Raw genomic sequence first — 16,063 nt, 5'->3', positions numbered from 1 at the left:
TCCCTCAAACATCCCATGGAGCAGAAACAATTGTGGTAGCAATTAAAAGATTTTCAGTTGTCAGATTCAAGGTCACTAGTTAAATTATTCATTCATTTTTACCTCTAGCAAAAACAATCTCTTACAGGCCTGCATGGTTTTGTATGTTGTTTCCTAAATGGTTTAAAAGCACACTCTTATATTCTCTATTTTACAGTGTTGTGCTTTTTTATTTATTCATCTGTACCAGGTTTTAGCTGAAAACTATTGTTCAATTTGTACAAATCACCCATGATTTAAACTGTATAATTACATTTCATGTAATCTCACAATTTCATTGGGTAATTAAATGATTCTCTACAGCTTTTTTTATCAAAAAAAGCAATATACAATTCATGAATCCCCGTAGGATTTCTCCCCCTCCCCCTTCCCCTGCCCCACAAGCATTGACATTACATATTTAAATACATTGGACCAAATCCTTGGGCATGTCTGACGAGTTGTGCAGAAATCAGACACGCACGCACAATGGCTCAAAGCTCACCTTTCACAAAGGGACGGGTCCTATGGCAGGGCTATATCCTCATCACAGCGAGAGAGAGGGGTAAAAAAACCCAAACAAACTGTGATCGTCTAAAATTACATCAGCTGTACAGATACAGTGGGCCTTCATGCAGAAGGAAAGCCCAGTAGCATGCCCTCTTACTTGAATTCTCCAGCATTTACTGTGGTATTTCAGGAGTGCGTACGGAAAGGGTATATGGAACTGTATAGCACCAGAGGATTATTCTTAAAATCCTCTCTGGGCAAATTACACTGAATTTAGGGCCAGTTTAGGGCTGGTATTTTAGTTTTCAGTAGCCATACTATTCTAGAGGATCTAGCCCATATCATCATAGTGCAAATGTAACCTCCTGTATAGATACCTTCCGGCAGTAATAAAACAACATAACCGTAACAAGCAGAGGTACAGTTTGTTAATGAGGTGTAGTACACTTTACTCAGTTACGCACCTAGGCACATTCTTTCATTGCTGAGCCATCCACTTCTCCGAAAACATTTTAAAAATAACATCTCCTTTGATAATATTAAAAGTAGATGATATGATTTTTTTCCTTCAGTAAATTAATGAAGTACAGTATAAACTGATTTTTCCAAAGTCATTTCAGTTTAAAATGGGCTGAAAAAAGTTACAATGTTTAATGACAATTTCAGAATAGTAACTAGTTTATAAACATTTTGTTCGCAATGAGTAAACTTTGTGACCAAAAAAATAACCGTGTCTTCCACTGATTCACAAACAGCATTTGAGATGCCACCGTCACCTGAAGTTCTGTTGATGATGCCTCGCACCAACAGAACACCGTCCTACTGATGATCGACATTCATCTTCTTCATACGATGAAGCAGGGCATCTTTTTCCATTTGCACCTCGGCAAGTGCCATTTTGGCTTTGGCTAGTTCCTGTTTGAGACATTCATTTTCTTCAATAAGCTGAAATGATGGGGTTAGAAGACAGGGTTATTAGCATTCCTGCATGCTGTCAACTTTTTCCATCACAGTAACTTTTAAAATACCGTACGCTCACATTCATTGCTGAGCGCAGGTTTGCTGGGGCTGAATCGGTTGCAACTGATTCCCAGTGAGCGAGTGTGGAAGATGGAGAGAGTGGATGCAGTTGGCTCGAAAGGCAAGATACCCAATGTTTTAGCTAGGCCATTTCCATTCCGGAGAGGAGCGGAAATGACCCCAGGTTCTAAGCTCTAGGAATGGATTCTTACCCAGTGGAAAAAACAGCCGAATTAATGTGTGGGTTCTGTCATCCTCAATCCAGGTATGACTGACAGATTAGTATGGGTCTGACTTAACTGTCTAGTTCTTTGTCTGTAGCAGTTGCATTGTACAGGGGTGAAGGAGATATGGAGAAGGGACTTGCTCCCTCATAAAATTCCCTCCAATGTAAAGGAGAAGAATTAGTCTGCGGTGTATTATTATCCTTTTTAGAAAGCTGTATTAAATTTGTTTTGCATGCCTAAGTACTGAACCAAACTATAATATCTAAAATTTGTATTTTCCATCTTAATTTCTAGACAGAAATAACCCCCAAGCCCACCCCTAGATAATTTTAAAATTATGATGATTAAGGATTGTAACATACTTTTTTGGAGGGGGGAGGGGAGTCAAAACAAATTCTTAATACCTTGTTTTCAATGAAGTCAGCTGAATCCCTGCTTGATTTAGGAGGTCTGGGAATTTCACAAGTAGTCTGCGTGGCTTGATCCTGTGTTTTATGTCCACCAGGTCCAGTTGCTTGCTGCAACGCACTACTGGAATTCTTCATCTTTGACACATCATTTACTCGCTGATTGTCTGTATCACAGAAAGATATGTAAGAGTAGTGCTTAAGGTTTTTTGTCATTTTTTTTTTTTTAAAGTTTGATTCTCATTGGCACAAAATTAAAACGACTTAAACAAATATACTTGTAATATTAAGTACATTTATATTTACTTCCCAAAATCAAATTTAAGAATAAGAAAAATAATTAAGTCATATACGCTTTTGGAGGAAGAGAAAAAGGAAAGGAGGCGTGAGAAGAAGCAATACATAGCTTCCAGCTTGAAGAAAATTAACATATTTTTATAGTGACCAATATCATCACTACAGAATATGCATTCTGAATAATTAGAAGGTTGAGAACTATTAATATAGCTATTAATATACAGTCTCCAGGTTAAAATCAGATCTGAAGACTTCATTTACATTTGAAGATACAGTGAGATAAACCTGCAGGATCAAGTTTTTAAATTCGAAAATTTCTTAAATGACTTGGCATTAAAGAAACTTTCTAGCATTTATAACTGAAACGCACTGTAACATTTATTAAAATACACTGCTGTACACCAAGGGAAAAAACGAGGGTCATGGTTCTTAGTAGTCTAAAAAAATACTCTGGGGTTTGTTTTTTTTGTTTTTAATTTTTTAGACATCTCCTTCTAAACAACAGTTTTCTGTTATTACCCCCTCCTCCCACCACACACACACACACACGTGAGGACTCAAAAATGTAGCACTGCAGATACATAAATCACTGCAGTGCAGACAGCATTTGACCTGTGCCTTTGAAGTCACTGTACCTGAGCAGTCCATGACAAGACCAGGGATTAGAGCACTTCAGCAAAACGGTGAAAAAATATGAGCTGAAAGAAACCTTAAAACTATGTTTTATATTTTCTTTATTTATTGTTTTATTTATATTTTTATATTTTTTTCCTCGCTAAATTACTATTTCTTCCATTGTTCAGTATAAAAAGATGACCAAAATGCACCGAACATCTTTAAATACTCGAACAATGTATGGGATAATATGGAGAGACTAAAATACAAGCAAATCATGCCAGAGCATGCCTCTGAGAAGTCTGGTCCGTCTTTGCTATACCTTCCCATTAGGTTGGTGAAGAGGGCATTAAGATCACCCTGCAGCCTCCTCTTCCTCCAGTCATACAATCCATTGCCTATTGTCTGATTAATACGTTCGGGACCTGGATGAAAGGATGGGTGCGCTCTGCAATTTTGTGAACAATACCAAATTGAGGGGCAAGGCTTTTTTTCAGAGGAACCCAGACAGGCTGGAAAAATGGGCTGACTGGAGCCTCCCGAAGCTCAGCTAAAGCCCGTGCGAAGTCCTGCAGCTGGGAGTAAATAACCTCTTGCTCCACCACAGGTTGGGGACCAAGTGGACAGAAAGCAACATTGCAGGGAATGACCTGGGGGCCTTGGTCAACAAGAAGATTTATCATGAGCCAGCAGCGAGCTCTGACAGCAGAGACCAGGCACATGCAGGCTGTACTAGCAAGAGTACAGGCAGCAAGATGGGGGGGGAAGTTATCACTAAGCACCAGTGATATCACATCTGGAATACTGGATCCAGTTTTGGATTCCCTAGTGTGAGAAAGACACCGACAGCAGAGGACCACCGAGACAATCGTGGCCAGGAGCACATGATGCACAAACGAGGGGCTCAGAGAGATGCACTTGTCAAATCTGAAGAGGAAGAAAGCTATGGGGTGATCCTAATGCCTCCTCCGGTGACCTAGTGGAAGGGTATAGAGAAGATGGACCAGACCTCCCTGAGGTGCTTGGCAAGTGCTCAAGCACCCTTGTCTGGAGGTTGTAGGGCAGGAGGCAACAGATACAAGCTGCAACGAAGGAAAATCCAATCAGACATTACCAAAAAATGTAACCATAAAGGTCATCAAAGAATGGGACAAGATTATTTAAGGCATGTTGTGGTATTGCCTTTTTAATGCTCAAAACTCGACTGGACAGGGCATCGAGCAACTTGATCTAATCTGCCCCTGCGCTGAGGAAGGAGTAGGACCAGATGACCTCTAGAGGCTTCTTTGAACTTAAATTACTCTATGATTCTTTGACATATCTGTGAAAAACAGCAGTAAAGTTCCAGCTCTAAATGTACTGCCTTGTTGTATTTAGTATTTGCCCACACATGTAGAAAAGAAAAATTGTGAGTGTATACATGTTTCATGAAAAGTACAATTTAAATCTCTGTTTGAAATACAAGTCTCAGTGCAACCCCAGCCACGAACTGCCACGACACCACCGTAATACACAGAATTGAAAACTGCTACTTGTACTTCCCAAATGGTCTTTGGTTTACAATATTTTCTATTACTACCTGTAACAAAAAACCACAAAGACGACAGGTAGCCACCTTGGTAATCTGTAAAGAAAGGCCATTTTTTTGTTTGGTTTGTGGTCAATTAAAGGAACCTTGGACTTATCATGATGAGTTGATGTGCACTGATGAAGCATATCCTGATGAAGTTACATGCGTATTTTTATTTCTCAATGAATGATTGATTCAGCTGTGGGTTGTTAACTTCGCCAATACACTATTCAAAAAAGGCGGTTTTCCTCTACGAGACTACACTTAGAATTAAGGTATATGGCAACACAACTTACACAAATTATCATTGGTTATCTTTTCATTATTAGCCACATGTCTGCACAAAGGGAAAAAAAACAGTATTAACAATAATTAGATTATAATATTGAGATATCAAGGTCCAGGAACATACAAACCTCTAATGAGAAAAGTGCCATCATCGTTTCTTTCTATCCAAAGTATGTCAATATGTAGTTTTATGGGTACCAGCTCAGATGCCTTGAGATTTTCACATGGACTGTCATCCTAAAAAAAAAAACAAGTATTCAAAATTGAGTTTACCAGGAAATCAAAATAGTTAATTAAGATGTTCAATTAAACATAAGTGGATTTAATGAAACTTGAAAGGGAACATTTCAGAGTAGAATTTTCTAATGGGACCTCCACTAAACTTTTGCTCCATTTTTTTTCCCTGGGATCATATTAAAGGCCCAAATTTATCTCTGGAGTAAGTCTGCTGAATTCAATATATAGAGCCTCACTAAAATACTTCAAAGTATTTTTACAGACACCTCAATAAGATTATATCCCAACTCAAGACATTCTTTAGCTCAGGAGCTCACAGAGCCAGAGATAAGAAACCTGCACTGTATTGTATCTGATTTTCCCTTGAACCATTTAAAGATTGAATGAGTACAGCTCTCATTCTTGAGCGGATTTTGTCGTTTTAGAATTTAGTTTGGGATGACACCAGCTGCAGTTCAGTTATATTACTGTATTCAGCAGAAGAGAAACTTCACAAATTACTTCTTTTGGGGTCTCCCCAGGAAGTCTTTATAGTTCATTATCCCTGTCTAGCAGAATAACACAACCAGTGTAATTAATTAAGGACGTACCATGAAAGCTGTTGAGATACAACTGCCAAAGTTTCTTAAAACAGCACTGAGATTGCAGTAGGAAATGCAAAAAATAAAGTCACCTTTCTTAAATTCTTCCCCCGCCATGAAACACACTGCATCGAGTCTCATGCAGAAGAAACAGAAGAATATACTGCATTGAACAGGCAATGCAGCATAAATTCAAACCATATCCTCTCACTCTTTATTACCCAACAAGTCTATAGGAATTAATCACCCGTATGTCAAATTTCAGTTTATCAACCAACTTCACTATGACTTGTGTGCGCTGCTGAGTGAGCACTTCAGTGCTTTTGCTGCCAAGCAGACTCTTACTACTGGTTTAATAATGTATATCCTATGAAGACAGGCTGAGAGAGTTGGAGTTGTTCAGCCCGGAGAAGAGAAGGCTCCAGGGAGACCTTATAGCAGCCTTCCAGTACCTAAAGAAGGGCTACAGGAGACATGGGGAGGGACTCTTTATCAGGGAGTGTAATGACCGGATAAGGGGTAAAGATTTTAAACTGAAAGAGATTTAGATGAGATATTAGGAAGAAATTCTTTACTGTGAGGGTGGTGAGGCACTGGAACAGGTTGCCCAGGGAAGTTGTGGATGCCCCATCCCTGGAAGCGTTCAAGGCCAGGCTGAATGAGGCCTTCAGCGGCCTGGTCTAAGTGGGAGGTGTCCCTGCCCATGGCAGGGGCTTGGAACTAGATATCTTTAAGGTCCCTTTCAACTCTAACCATTCTATGAGTCTACGATGCCCCACCCCAAACAGCTGCTTTCTCAAGAACATTTTGCTTAAGTCCGCCTTCTGGCAAATAAACCAGCACAATCCTGTTTTTAAATTTAAACAACCGTACGTTAAGACTTCCCTTTTTGCATTTGGGCATTCACATTTGTGATACATTGAAATCTGAGGAACAGATCCACAGCTCTTATAGAACGTGCTTGTGCTACTCCTGTAGTAGAAATGGCCCTAAAGTAGCACCTAAGGATCCTCAGGGGATGGAAAAGCTGCGTCAGAAGAAGGGAATACCGATGCACTTTGAGTAGAACACCGTAGAGATAGCAATTACCCTTCCAGGCAAGAATGATCTTGGAAGAATCAAGGCTTTAGCCCGAGATGCAGAACTGGAGCTGCTGTTATTCCAGTTCTCACTTTGTTCCAAGTTTATATGGGTGATTATTAATTTCCAAGACAACGTTACAGTTATTTTATGTTTGTTTGTTTTTTTTCCCCTGTTGCCCCTGCCCCCCAAAAAACTGCCCTTATGTTTATATTCAATGGTTGTGCAGCACAAAATTCACCATCTCCTTTAAATATCTGAAAGAAAATCCCATAGGAGACTTGAGCAGGAGTGTCCTCCTAACGTTGCTATTTTAAGCTACGATGGTGAGAAAAGTTTGCATCCTTTACTATCTGTTTCGAGGTAGGGCAGAACATGAAATCTGGGTTCTAAGAAACACTATTCAAGTGGTTTGAACTGGAATTCCCATAACCCTTTTCCTTCTTTTCTACTGAACTTTCATTGCAAGGACTATCCTCTATGTAGGAGAGAGTATTAACCTCTAAAATCTGTTTTGTAATTATAAAACCATTACTATGCTAAGCGAAAAAGCCCAACCAGTAAAACCCACATTGTGCCTCTAGGAACTTGGTATACCTAACCTATAAAACTCCCAGACAAAAGAGTCTGGGAGAGGAGGAAAATAGTATAAAATATTAATTCATATAAATAGCTTGGTCATGCAGAGAATTCCCCTCCAGGCATACCACAGAGCTAACCAAATCTATGGATTTTTAAATTGTTTTACTGTTATCTAAAGACCTTCCAGAGTACGATAGCGGTTTCTTTGAAGTTAACTGTATCCAGATTAGTAGTTTATCATCAAAGAAACAAGAACACGGTTTCTTTAGAGCAGCCAAATAGCTCATTGTTAACATACTTTTAAATTAATCCTTGCATTAGAAACTTTTATCTTCATAGGCATCACTTCTGCGACAGTTTCATCTTCCAGAAAATGCTGAATGTTTGTGAGGGAAGACGTTAGAAATTCAGCACTGAAGTTCTCTACATGACACTGAAGAAAACCATTTTTCACAGCCAGCAGAGAATGTGTGACAGCACTAGGCCCACTTTCCCATCTCAAACTTATCTCAGGTGATGAATTAACTGGTCCAGCCACAGTTTTACAGTCGGAACCTGTTGCAAAACGAAAACAAGTTTGCATTAAAATTTTGCAATGTACAAAAAATGCAATTATGATGCAATTACTTCTACCTCTACTGTCTAATTGATTTTCCAAAAGTACTTCAGAAGCATTAGTCATGAATTACAGCACTGCAAATACAGAACTTCAGAGCAAATTTCTAACTATATCACTTCAAAGTACTAAAAGAGAAACAGAAAATATACCCAAGGACTAGTACCTCACTGTGACAACAGAGAAGGACAATACAGAACCACAACCGTGCACAAAAACATTTGTGTTTCCTCAATGTCTTGACAATGGGAAGACAATGATTTTGCATATTTTTCCACTAACTCCTTCAATTTTAATTCAGAAAAAGACTTAAGTCAGTTCACCCTCTCAGGAGAGCCAGTATTCTCTCGGAAAGGCAGAATCTCCTGACTCAGGAACTTACTTGCTAACACAAAGGGACATAAACAGCAATGCAGTCAGATGGAGAACACGACCACACAATGCTTCCATTATTTGGATGGCAGTAGATTTGAACCTTAAAAATCCTCTAGCAGTTTCTTGTTACTTTTAGTATCTTTAATGAGTAAGGACAACTGCAACATTCAACTAAAGAGTTCTAAAATAAAATTAAAAAGGAAAGGGGAAAGAGGGGGCGGAAAGAGGGGGCGGAAAGAGGGGGCGGAAAGAGGGGGCGGAAAGAGGGGGCGGAAAGAGGGGGCGGAAAGAGGGGGATTCAGTTCCTCTCAAGCAATATGTGATGTATTATTTTTCAAAACTACAGACCAGATCACTCTGAGATGCCTCTGGAATCATCAGCAGTGGCTTATAAAGGGCCTAATGAGAACCTACAAGAAGATAAAGGACATTGGGCCAAAACTGGCTTTGGTCCACGTTCCTAACAACTGGAGACATGGACCACATCCCTAGTGTAGATGCTAGTGCCCAGAGAAGTTAAACACCTACTATGTTCCTGCACATTGTGCTTCCTCTGAGACGGAGCCAAACTAAGGAAAACAGATGCGTACAAAGCTCCTGGATACCAACCATCACCAAACATGCTGTCTCCAGGAAAATGGCTCCAGGACAGTACTGGGAAGAAGGTTTGAGCAGTCAGGAGGAACTGTATGAGTGGGTGTTTTGTGTACGTCTATTTCAAAAAGAAAAAAAAGTGGGGGAAGAGGAGGAGTGAGAAGGATACTTAACTTTCTATATTCATCCCAGAAAACAGGCAAACTAGTCAACCGTTCTAGACCAAGTGCAGTCAGACAGACAGACAGCAAGAGGCAGTAACTTTATTCAAGTAATACTGCCCCAGCCTGAACATAGTACAGGTCTGAAAACTGTAGTTCAAGTTTCAGTACAGCATGCAACAGACATTGCCGGGAGCGACAGCAGTCCAGAGTAATTAATTTGATTTCCTATCTGTAGATTAATTGGGTTCCTCTTTCTATGTGGTGCCCAGTTCTCATGGATGACCTAGCACAGCAGTAAAGTCAGGGCATATGCACTTATCTGTTGGCACTGGAGTCAGGGTAGATGAACACATTGCCTATCTGGGTTAACAAAGACCAATGGGAAGAACTGTAAATGAACATGAGAATCGTCAGCCTCTGCTGTGAACCACCACCTCTCCTTTTGCCACCCCTGTGAGTAGAGGTTTCCACAACACTAACAGCCGTGATGACTCCATCCTTCAATCCTTCCAATGTTTAAGAAGTGCTAGATTTCACACGTCCCCTACCAGGGAAAAAAAAAAAAAAAAAAATACTGCAAGTATTGCAAGTAGCAGGTACCTTTTATGACTCTACTCCAGACAGAAAGGAATTAGCTACCTACAGTCCTTGAGAGGCAGGGCAGCTCTCCAGATGGGAGAAGAATGACCACTCTGTCCAATGAGTCCCCGCAATTGGTTTGGGAAACTTTGTTTCCCTCAAAGATCTATATTCTTCCCAAAAATGAAGAGAAAGAAATAAGCAGTACTGCCCCAAGTATTTCCAGACCAGAAAAGAATGCCAGTGTCATTGCCGGAAGAATGCACCAAAGTGTAGAAAACCAGCAGAAGAAAAGACCTCAACATTCAGTCTCAGCCATGAAAGTCAATCTTGGTTATCTTGCAGGTATTTGAAAGGGGCACAGTCAAGACAGGATGGAGTAAAAATTCCATTAAACAATTTGGGAGCAGCTACGAACTGCTGTTCCCTTCTCCTCCAAGCATGACAGGGTCTCAGTAGAAGCACCGTCCTTCCCAGAGTACCTCTACCACACTCCACCCCCTTCTTTTGTTATTGCTGCCTGACAAGAGCTGATAAAGGCATCCTCCTGCAGCCAGCCCTGCAAGGAAGAGCACGTCTGCCACATGGCCCTCAAACTTATTCCAGCTATTAGGCATACTTCTCCCTTTCTGCACCTACTGCGTTAACAGTCTAGTAGGTTTTAAATGGTTATTTTTACCCAGAACACCTTCGTAGACTGTAATTATGACTTGATTATTCATTGCTTTGCATAGTTCCTCGGTTTACTGGTTACAATTGTTAATTCAGCACTTGAGTAAGTTTTATTAAACGTCTTGAGCAGCGTTGATTTTTGGGGCATATTTTCTTACACTTTCGCTCACTGGTTCTTTTAGCTGTGTTTTGTTACCATTAATTCATTTAAATTGTTTCTTTTGATCTGCTTCTCAAGCTTTTTCCCAATCTTGATCCTCTGGAATGCTTGCCTTTTTTTTTTTTTTTTTAAATAAACTGTTTTCTCCCTTATTTCTTTTATTAGAACAAATGTGGGAGATGGGGAGCAGCAGCAGAAGATTCCTGCCTGAGTACAGAAAGCACAGCCCTACAGTGGAGATCAGAAAAGAAGAATGGGAATGACCAGCAGTGTACAAAAAAAAGTGCTTTTGGCCCACCCATCTAGATACCCACCAGGAAGAGAAAGGAAGAGATACAAAGTGTAAGTATTTGGAGATTCCAATTACATTATAACCTTTTCTCCATAAAATAATCAGCCAGTGCACAAGCCTCTCATCATCAGCTGATCGAGAGAGAAAGCAGGTTCTAGTTTTAGATCCACATGACAGCAGGAAGGTGGCATGTTCTTACCATTTACTCCCTCCTGCTTTTACAGAAGATATGACAGATAACCAGAGATCAGTTTGCCTGCCGTATGAACAAACGGTCAGCGATGAGTCTTCCCTGCTGGACCTCCCTCTTGCCTTCAGATGCCTGAATACAACTGCAACATCACGCGACAGCTGCTCAGGCAGCAGCTGCTGGCAGCTGCTCAGCTTACCAGTAAATGGGTTCTTTAGCTACGGCATCAGAGGCCGTACCACCAAGCACAACTTCCTGAAGAAAATCCACGCTGATGGAAGGCTGGGAATAAATGGCAGCCAACAGCTGCTATAGCTGCTTCCTGGGAAAGGAGATGAACCAGAAGCGGGGAGCAGGTGCACCGGGGATCTGCCCCAAAAAACCTTACAGCGCAACAGAGCTGGCATCCAGCAATCCGTGTGGAAGGCTGGCAGAGGGGAGCAAAGCAAACTGTGACATGAAGTGGCACGCCAATACATCATGCCAAGAAAAAAACCTCCCAGTATGTGAACTAGGTTTTCTGGCAGAGAATGTATATGTACTCGCAGCCAAGAACAGCTCTGACAATACACTGGTTGATCTCGTTATGCAAATATCTGGCATGAAGCTAAACCTTGTGTTCCTATCAAGCTTTAAAAAGAAAAAAGGAGGAAAAAAAAAAAGGCTGTCCTTGCAGTTCATCTTTCCTGACACATACTAAATTTTTAACTTTTCTTAAACCACAGATTATAAACCTGTTTAAACTGTGGGTGTTAATTTAATCTAGAGAAATAGATCTTGAAGAAAAGAAACAGCCCTTCCAACCAAGGTACATTTAAGCAAAGTACCATTAGAGCAGTGAGGGAGTTCCACCTTCATAAAACAATAACATGATGTAATGCAACTTATTTGATTTTAGAAAAATAAACTAATGATCAGAACTCAATGCAATGCATATTTTTACCCACACTATCAGAAATAGTTCCATTTTCATTTCCTTCCCTTTCAACGTACAGCAATTAGGAAAGAAATCAGAGTAGATACTCTAAACCAACATAAAAAGGATGCTACGGTACTAACATAAAACTGGTTTTGTGCTTTTAGGCTAATACAGTGTTTTCATTTACTTAGAAAAAATGTTTCCAACTCCAGTTTCACAATAATGAGATCTCATTGTTAGCCCTTACCAACAGTTCTGTTGCAAAGATAGTGTCGAACACTGATATTTCCCAACTGATTTGGTATCACTTGGTTGACCTGCAGGCATATTTCTGTGTCATCACCTCTGATGTCAATTTCACCATTAACACCAAATATTTGGAAAACCACAACAGACATCTGTCAACAAAATCAAGATAAAACAATACAAGATTATAAATTGAATTTACAGTGATTATTGTTTTTTAAGTTCTGTCTAAAGTTTTTCCCCCACAAAAAGGGAAGAATCTTTGTATCCATAACCCTTGCTCACAGAAAAGAACACTGTTTTCTCATTTCTTCTTCTTTTCTTTTTGTCCCCATTGGCTCGACTGTCTATCCAAAGACAGAAACTTGTATTCATGGCCCACTAATACCAATTCAGAATTGGCCAGAAAAGCCATGCAAGTGAGACAGCCTTTCCCCACTCTGACCAAGAAGCGTGTGACCTATGTGACACCTGAAATTTTCTAAGACTGCATTCAACTTCGTGTGTATCATAAGCACAACCAAGCATTCATGGTGCTCAATCAGACCAGGGTAAAGAACCAGGATAGGCAACTAAACTTTGTCTACTGGCATAGTAGTCAGCCCTTTTTCTCTATTTATTGGATTACAGTATCTTTCAAAAAAACTAGCAGCCAGTTTCACAAGTCCACTTTGGTATCAGCAGATACACGTCCATCATCATTATTACTGTTTTGGCCTCATTTTTTTAATGACTTTTTAGCTATATTCCACAAGTAGAAAAAGATACGCTAACATGCATTTGCATAACAATCTGAATGAATTCTCTTTTTTCCATACTACCTATATGCACATAATTGAAAACTTATTTAAAAGGAAACAATCATTTAAATTAGCTTTTTTTTTTTCCCTTTTTTTTTTTTAAACAAAGGCGATCCAAAAATATTTAAAGCAAAGGCAGGATTACATGACTAACGTTACTAAAAAGGAAAACCCATCATCAAACACACAACAGATTTCAGTAAATTCACTGTCTTTCTTTGGGCCCATATACTCTTAGGTTTCCCGTTCATGACCTTAACTGATACAAGAATATAGTTTAAGAAGCGTTGATTAGGGCAAGGATCAGCAAGGAATAAGCAGACAGGCAGATGGAAAAACGTGGACCCTGCATGGTGTCTCAGGGAGGGAATCTCCCTCTACATGCACCATTCTTATAATCTTCTCTAAATACTGGGCACTGTCCTGACATAATCCTGGACACGAGGCATCTCTGATCCGACCCAGGAGGGCAGTTGTTACACCCCTATTTGCAAATACTACAGAATGCTACCAGCGCTAAGGAAACACCTCCATATAAGAGACGTCAGAGTTATGGTGCTTTATCCATACTTGATGATGTTAAAAAGCTCATTTTAAATACCATGTTCAACAGAGCATAAAAGAACATGATGATATTACAAAATATTACTATGTGCTACAGCAGAAATATCTTCTGACATTTTTAAGTGGCTCCTGTCATTTATCAACAGTGGCTATAAAGGAGATAACAAGGACAAAGGACGCTCAGCGTAACCTGGATTATAATTGTCATTTGCACCTAATATAAGTGCACTAGATCTATAGGCTTACATAATGCACAAACAAAAGCTCCCAAAACTACTTGAAAAAATCACCTCTAAAAGCATTCATTTTAGCTCTATTTTAAGGTTTAATTTACTGAAGCATGTATGCTAATGGAATTCAATATTACCATTTCTTCACTAGTCTCATGGGCATTCTCTGAAGCAGCGCTCATGGCATCTGGAGATGACCCATCACAATTTTCAATCACTGTGCCTCCTTCATGGGCATTTTCTGATGGGCTTTGACAGTTTGTGGCTGTAATACCTTCCGTACATACATCAGAAAAAAGGCAAAGTTAGCATAGCATAACACAACCTGAATCACTCCTGCATTACGAATAAAGTCAGTGCCTGTTGTATGCATACGTTAACTCATTTTTTAAGATTAACTGAATGGCTTATTAAACAAATATTTATGATTGAACAGCCAAATCCATTCCTCTTACAGAGAGTTCAAAGTTCTAGATGCTATGCAAGTAAGGCAGGATACAGTGACAAAACCAAAATGGCACTCCACATTGTTTAAAAAATTGTGAAGGACCTTTTTTAGTTTTCCAGATCAAATATAAAACTGATCCAGCAGAAAAATGGTTAAAGATTCCAAGCCACGTAGCTAAAACGCCGCACAGTGCCTTTAGAGCAAATGTTTGTGGTTTTACATATAGAGAAATAAGCTATACAAACCTTCATTAGAGTGAACACGGTAGTGTTTCCTTGACAACTAGAAAGCACACAGACCTAACCTGCAGTTAAACAATATTTAACAAGCTAAAAAGACATATAAAGATTATTTAAAATGGAAAACTTATTTTATGGCATGCTCCCATATAAGCACAAGCAGGAATACTCCTATAATCCAAATATATGACAGGTTCGCAAGTGAAGCATTCTTCTCATTATTGCTCTAGACTGAAAAGAAATCCTACAGAAAAAAATACTGTAATTCTTTATTCAAAGTAGAATTTATCGGAAAAGAAGTATCAATAAAGCCTTATCATATTTCCTGACATTAGAAAATGATTTAATCAGTTCTGCCAGAGAGCTACTAGATCATTACAATTGCATAATCCACAATGCTACAGACTATATAGGCATAATTACCATATGCCTGAATTCCTCCCTCAGATCAGGAGCAAATGCTCATACACAGGTGAGCAAAAATTGGACAAATACCTGCTGTTAGACAGTCAATAGCCAGGAACTGCTCTGTAAGGAGCAAGCTGCAAGGAGACTACTAAATCTATCTGCCTGGTAATTAGCATGGTGAGTATTAGTGAAAATCCATTTCTTTTTCATCTGCATTTAAAATTAAAGCTTCTTTACCACTTCAAGCATAACACTGATTCAGGGTACAAACCTGGAAACACTTACAGCCAAAGTAACAGCTTTTAAGCAAAGCAGGGAACAGTTCTGCTTAATTCAGAATTGCAACATAGCACTGCAATGCTTTCACATTCCTCAAGAGAGGAAAATTAAGTAGTGTTTAATTAAGCAGCACTATTTAAGTAGCACACCTTATTACTTTCCCTTGAAATACTGTGCTGTGAAGATACTTGATATTACTGACTGGAGAAGCTAACAGAAACGGTGTTGTAAAGTATCCAGGATTTGCTGCACTACAATGCTTTTGAGTCTTATTTTAGTAATAAACAATGTTTTCACATATTGCTTAAAGCTATTTTGTTAAACCTGCTTACCTTTCTCCAGAAAGCTTTGGCTGTCACTTCCGTCACTCTCTATCAAATGATCCTCTAGCATCATACTATCGATAGAGATGGTATCCAGAGAGACTTGTGATGGACTTCTCTTCATATTCTTGTAAGAAACAGAGAACGTAGGGAGGGTGGACGGGCAGCGTTCCTTAGGCTTTGCACTTTTAAAACATAAAGATATTAGGAAATTATTATTTCAAATTAAAGGAATTACATAGAAGTTACTTGACAAAATTCCTCTACACCAGGCAAGATATAAAAGAAAAAAATCTGATTATGCAATAATCTTTTGGCAAGAAAAAGAGATAAGCATAGAAACAACATGCATTCCTGTAGATATTTGTCAACATTCTTCTCAACCATATTTCATAACACTTAAATGAAAAGTAAATAGTTTAAATCAATTAACAGTTCATTTCAGCTTTCTTCGAATGCTGGATACTGCATACCTTATATCTTTATATACTTTTAAAATTTTCATCTACTAGGTGTTCGCTTCTGGTGACCAT

General features: G+C 39.2%; 1 protein-coding gene across 4 annotated transcripts in view; it reads right to left on the bottom strand.

Moving 5' to 3' along the window:
* Positions 1-421: 421 nt before the first annotated feature.
* The window catches only part of BLTP3B (bridge-like lipid transfer protein family member 3B), a 58,029-nt gene continuing 42,387 nt past the window's right edge, over positions 422-16,063 (bottom strand). For all 4 annotated transcript variants that reach the window (XM_054219424.1, XM_054219416.1, XM_054219442.1 and 1 more), the window contains 7 exons: positions 15,540-15,715; positions 13,971-14,107; positions 12,241-12,391; positions 7,731-7,987; positions 5,081-5,189; positions 2,180-2,349; positions 422-1,473 (listed from right to left, as the gene is read on the bottom strand). In XM_054219424.1, coding sequence (XP_054075399.1) covers positions 1,348-1,473; positions 2,180-2,349; positions 5,081-5,189; positions 7,731-7,987; positions 12,241-12,391; positions 13,971-14,107; positions 15,540-15,715 — 1,126 coding nt within the window. In that variant the 3' untranslated portion in view covers positions 422-1,347. The remainder of the gene's footprint in view (positions 1,474-2,179; positions 2,350-5,080; positions 5,190-7,730; positions 7,988-12,240; positions 12,392-13,970; positions 14,108-15,539; positions 15,716-16,063) is intronic.

The sequence above is a fragment of the Rissa tridactyla genome, chromosome 1, assembly GCF_028500815.1.
Source record: "Rissa tridactyla isolate bRisTri1 chromosome 1, bRisTri1.patW.cur.20221130, whole genome shotgun sequence".
Classification (NCBI taxonomy): Eukaryota; Metazoa; Chordata; class Aves; order Charadriiformes; family Laridae; genus Rissa; species Rissa tridactyla.
Note: the sequence above shows the minus strand (reverse complement) of the source record. Positions and strands in the feature narration are given on the sequence as shown.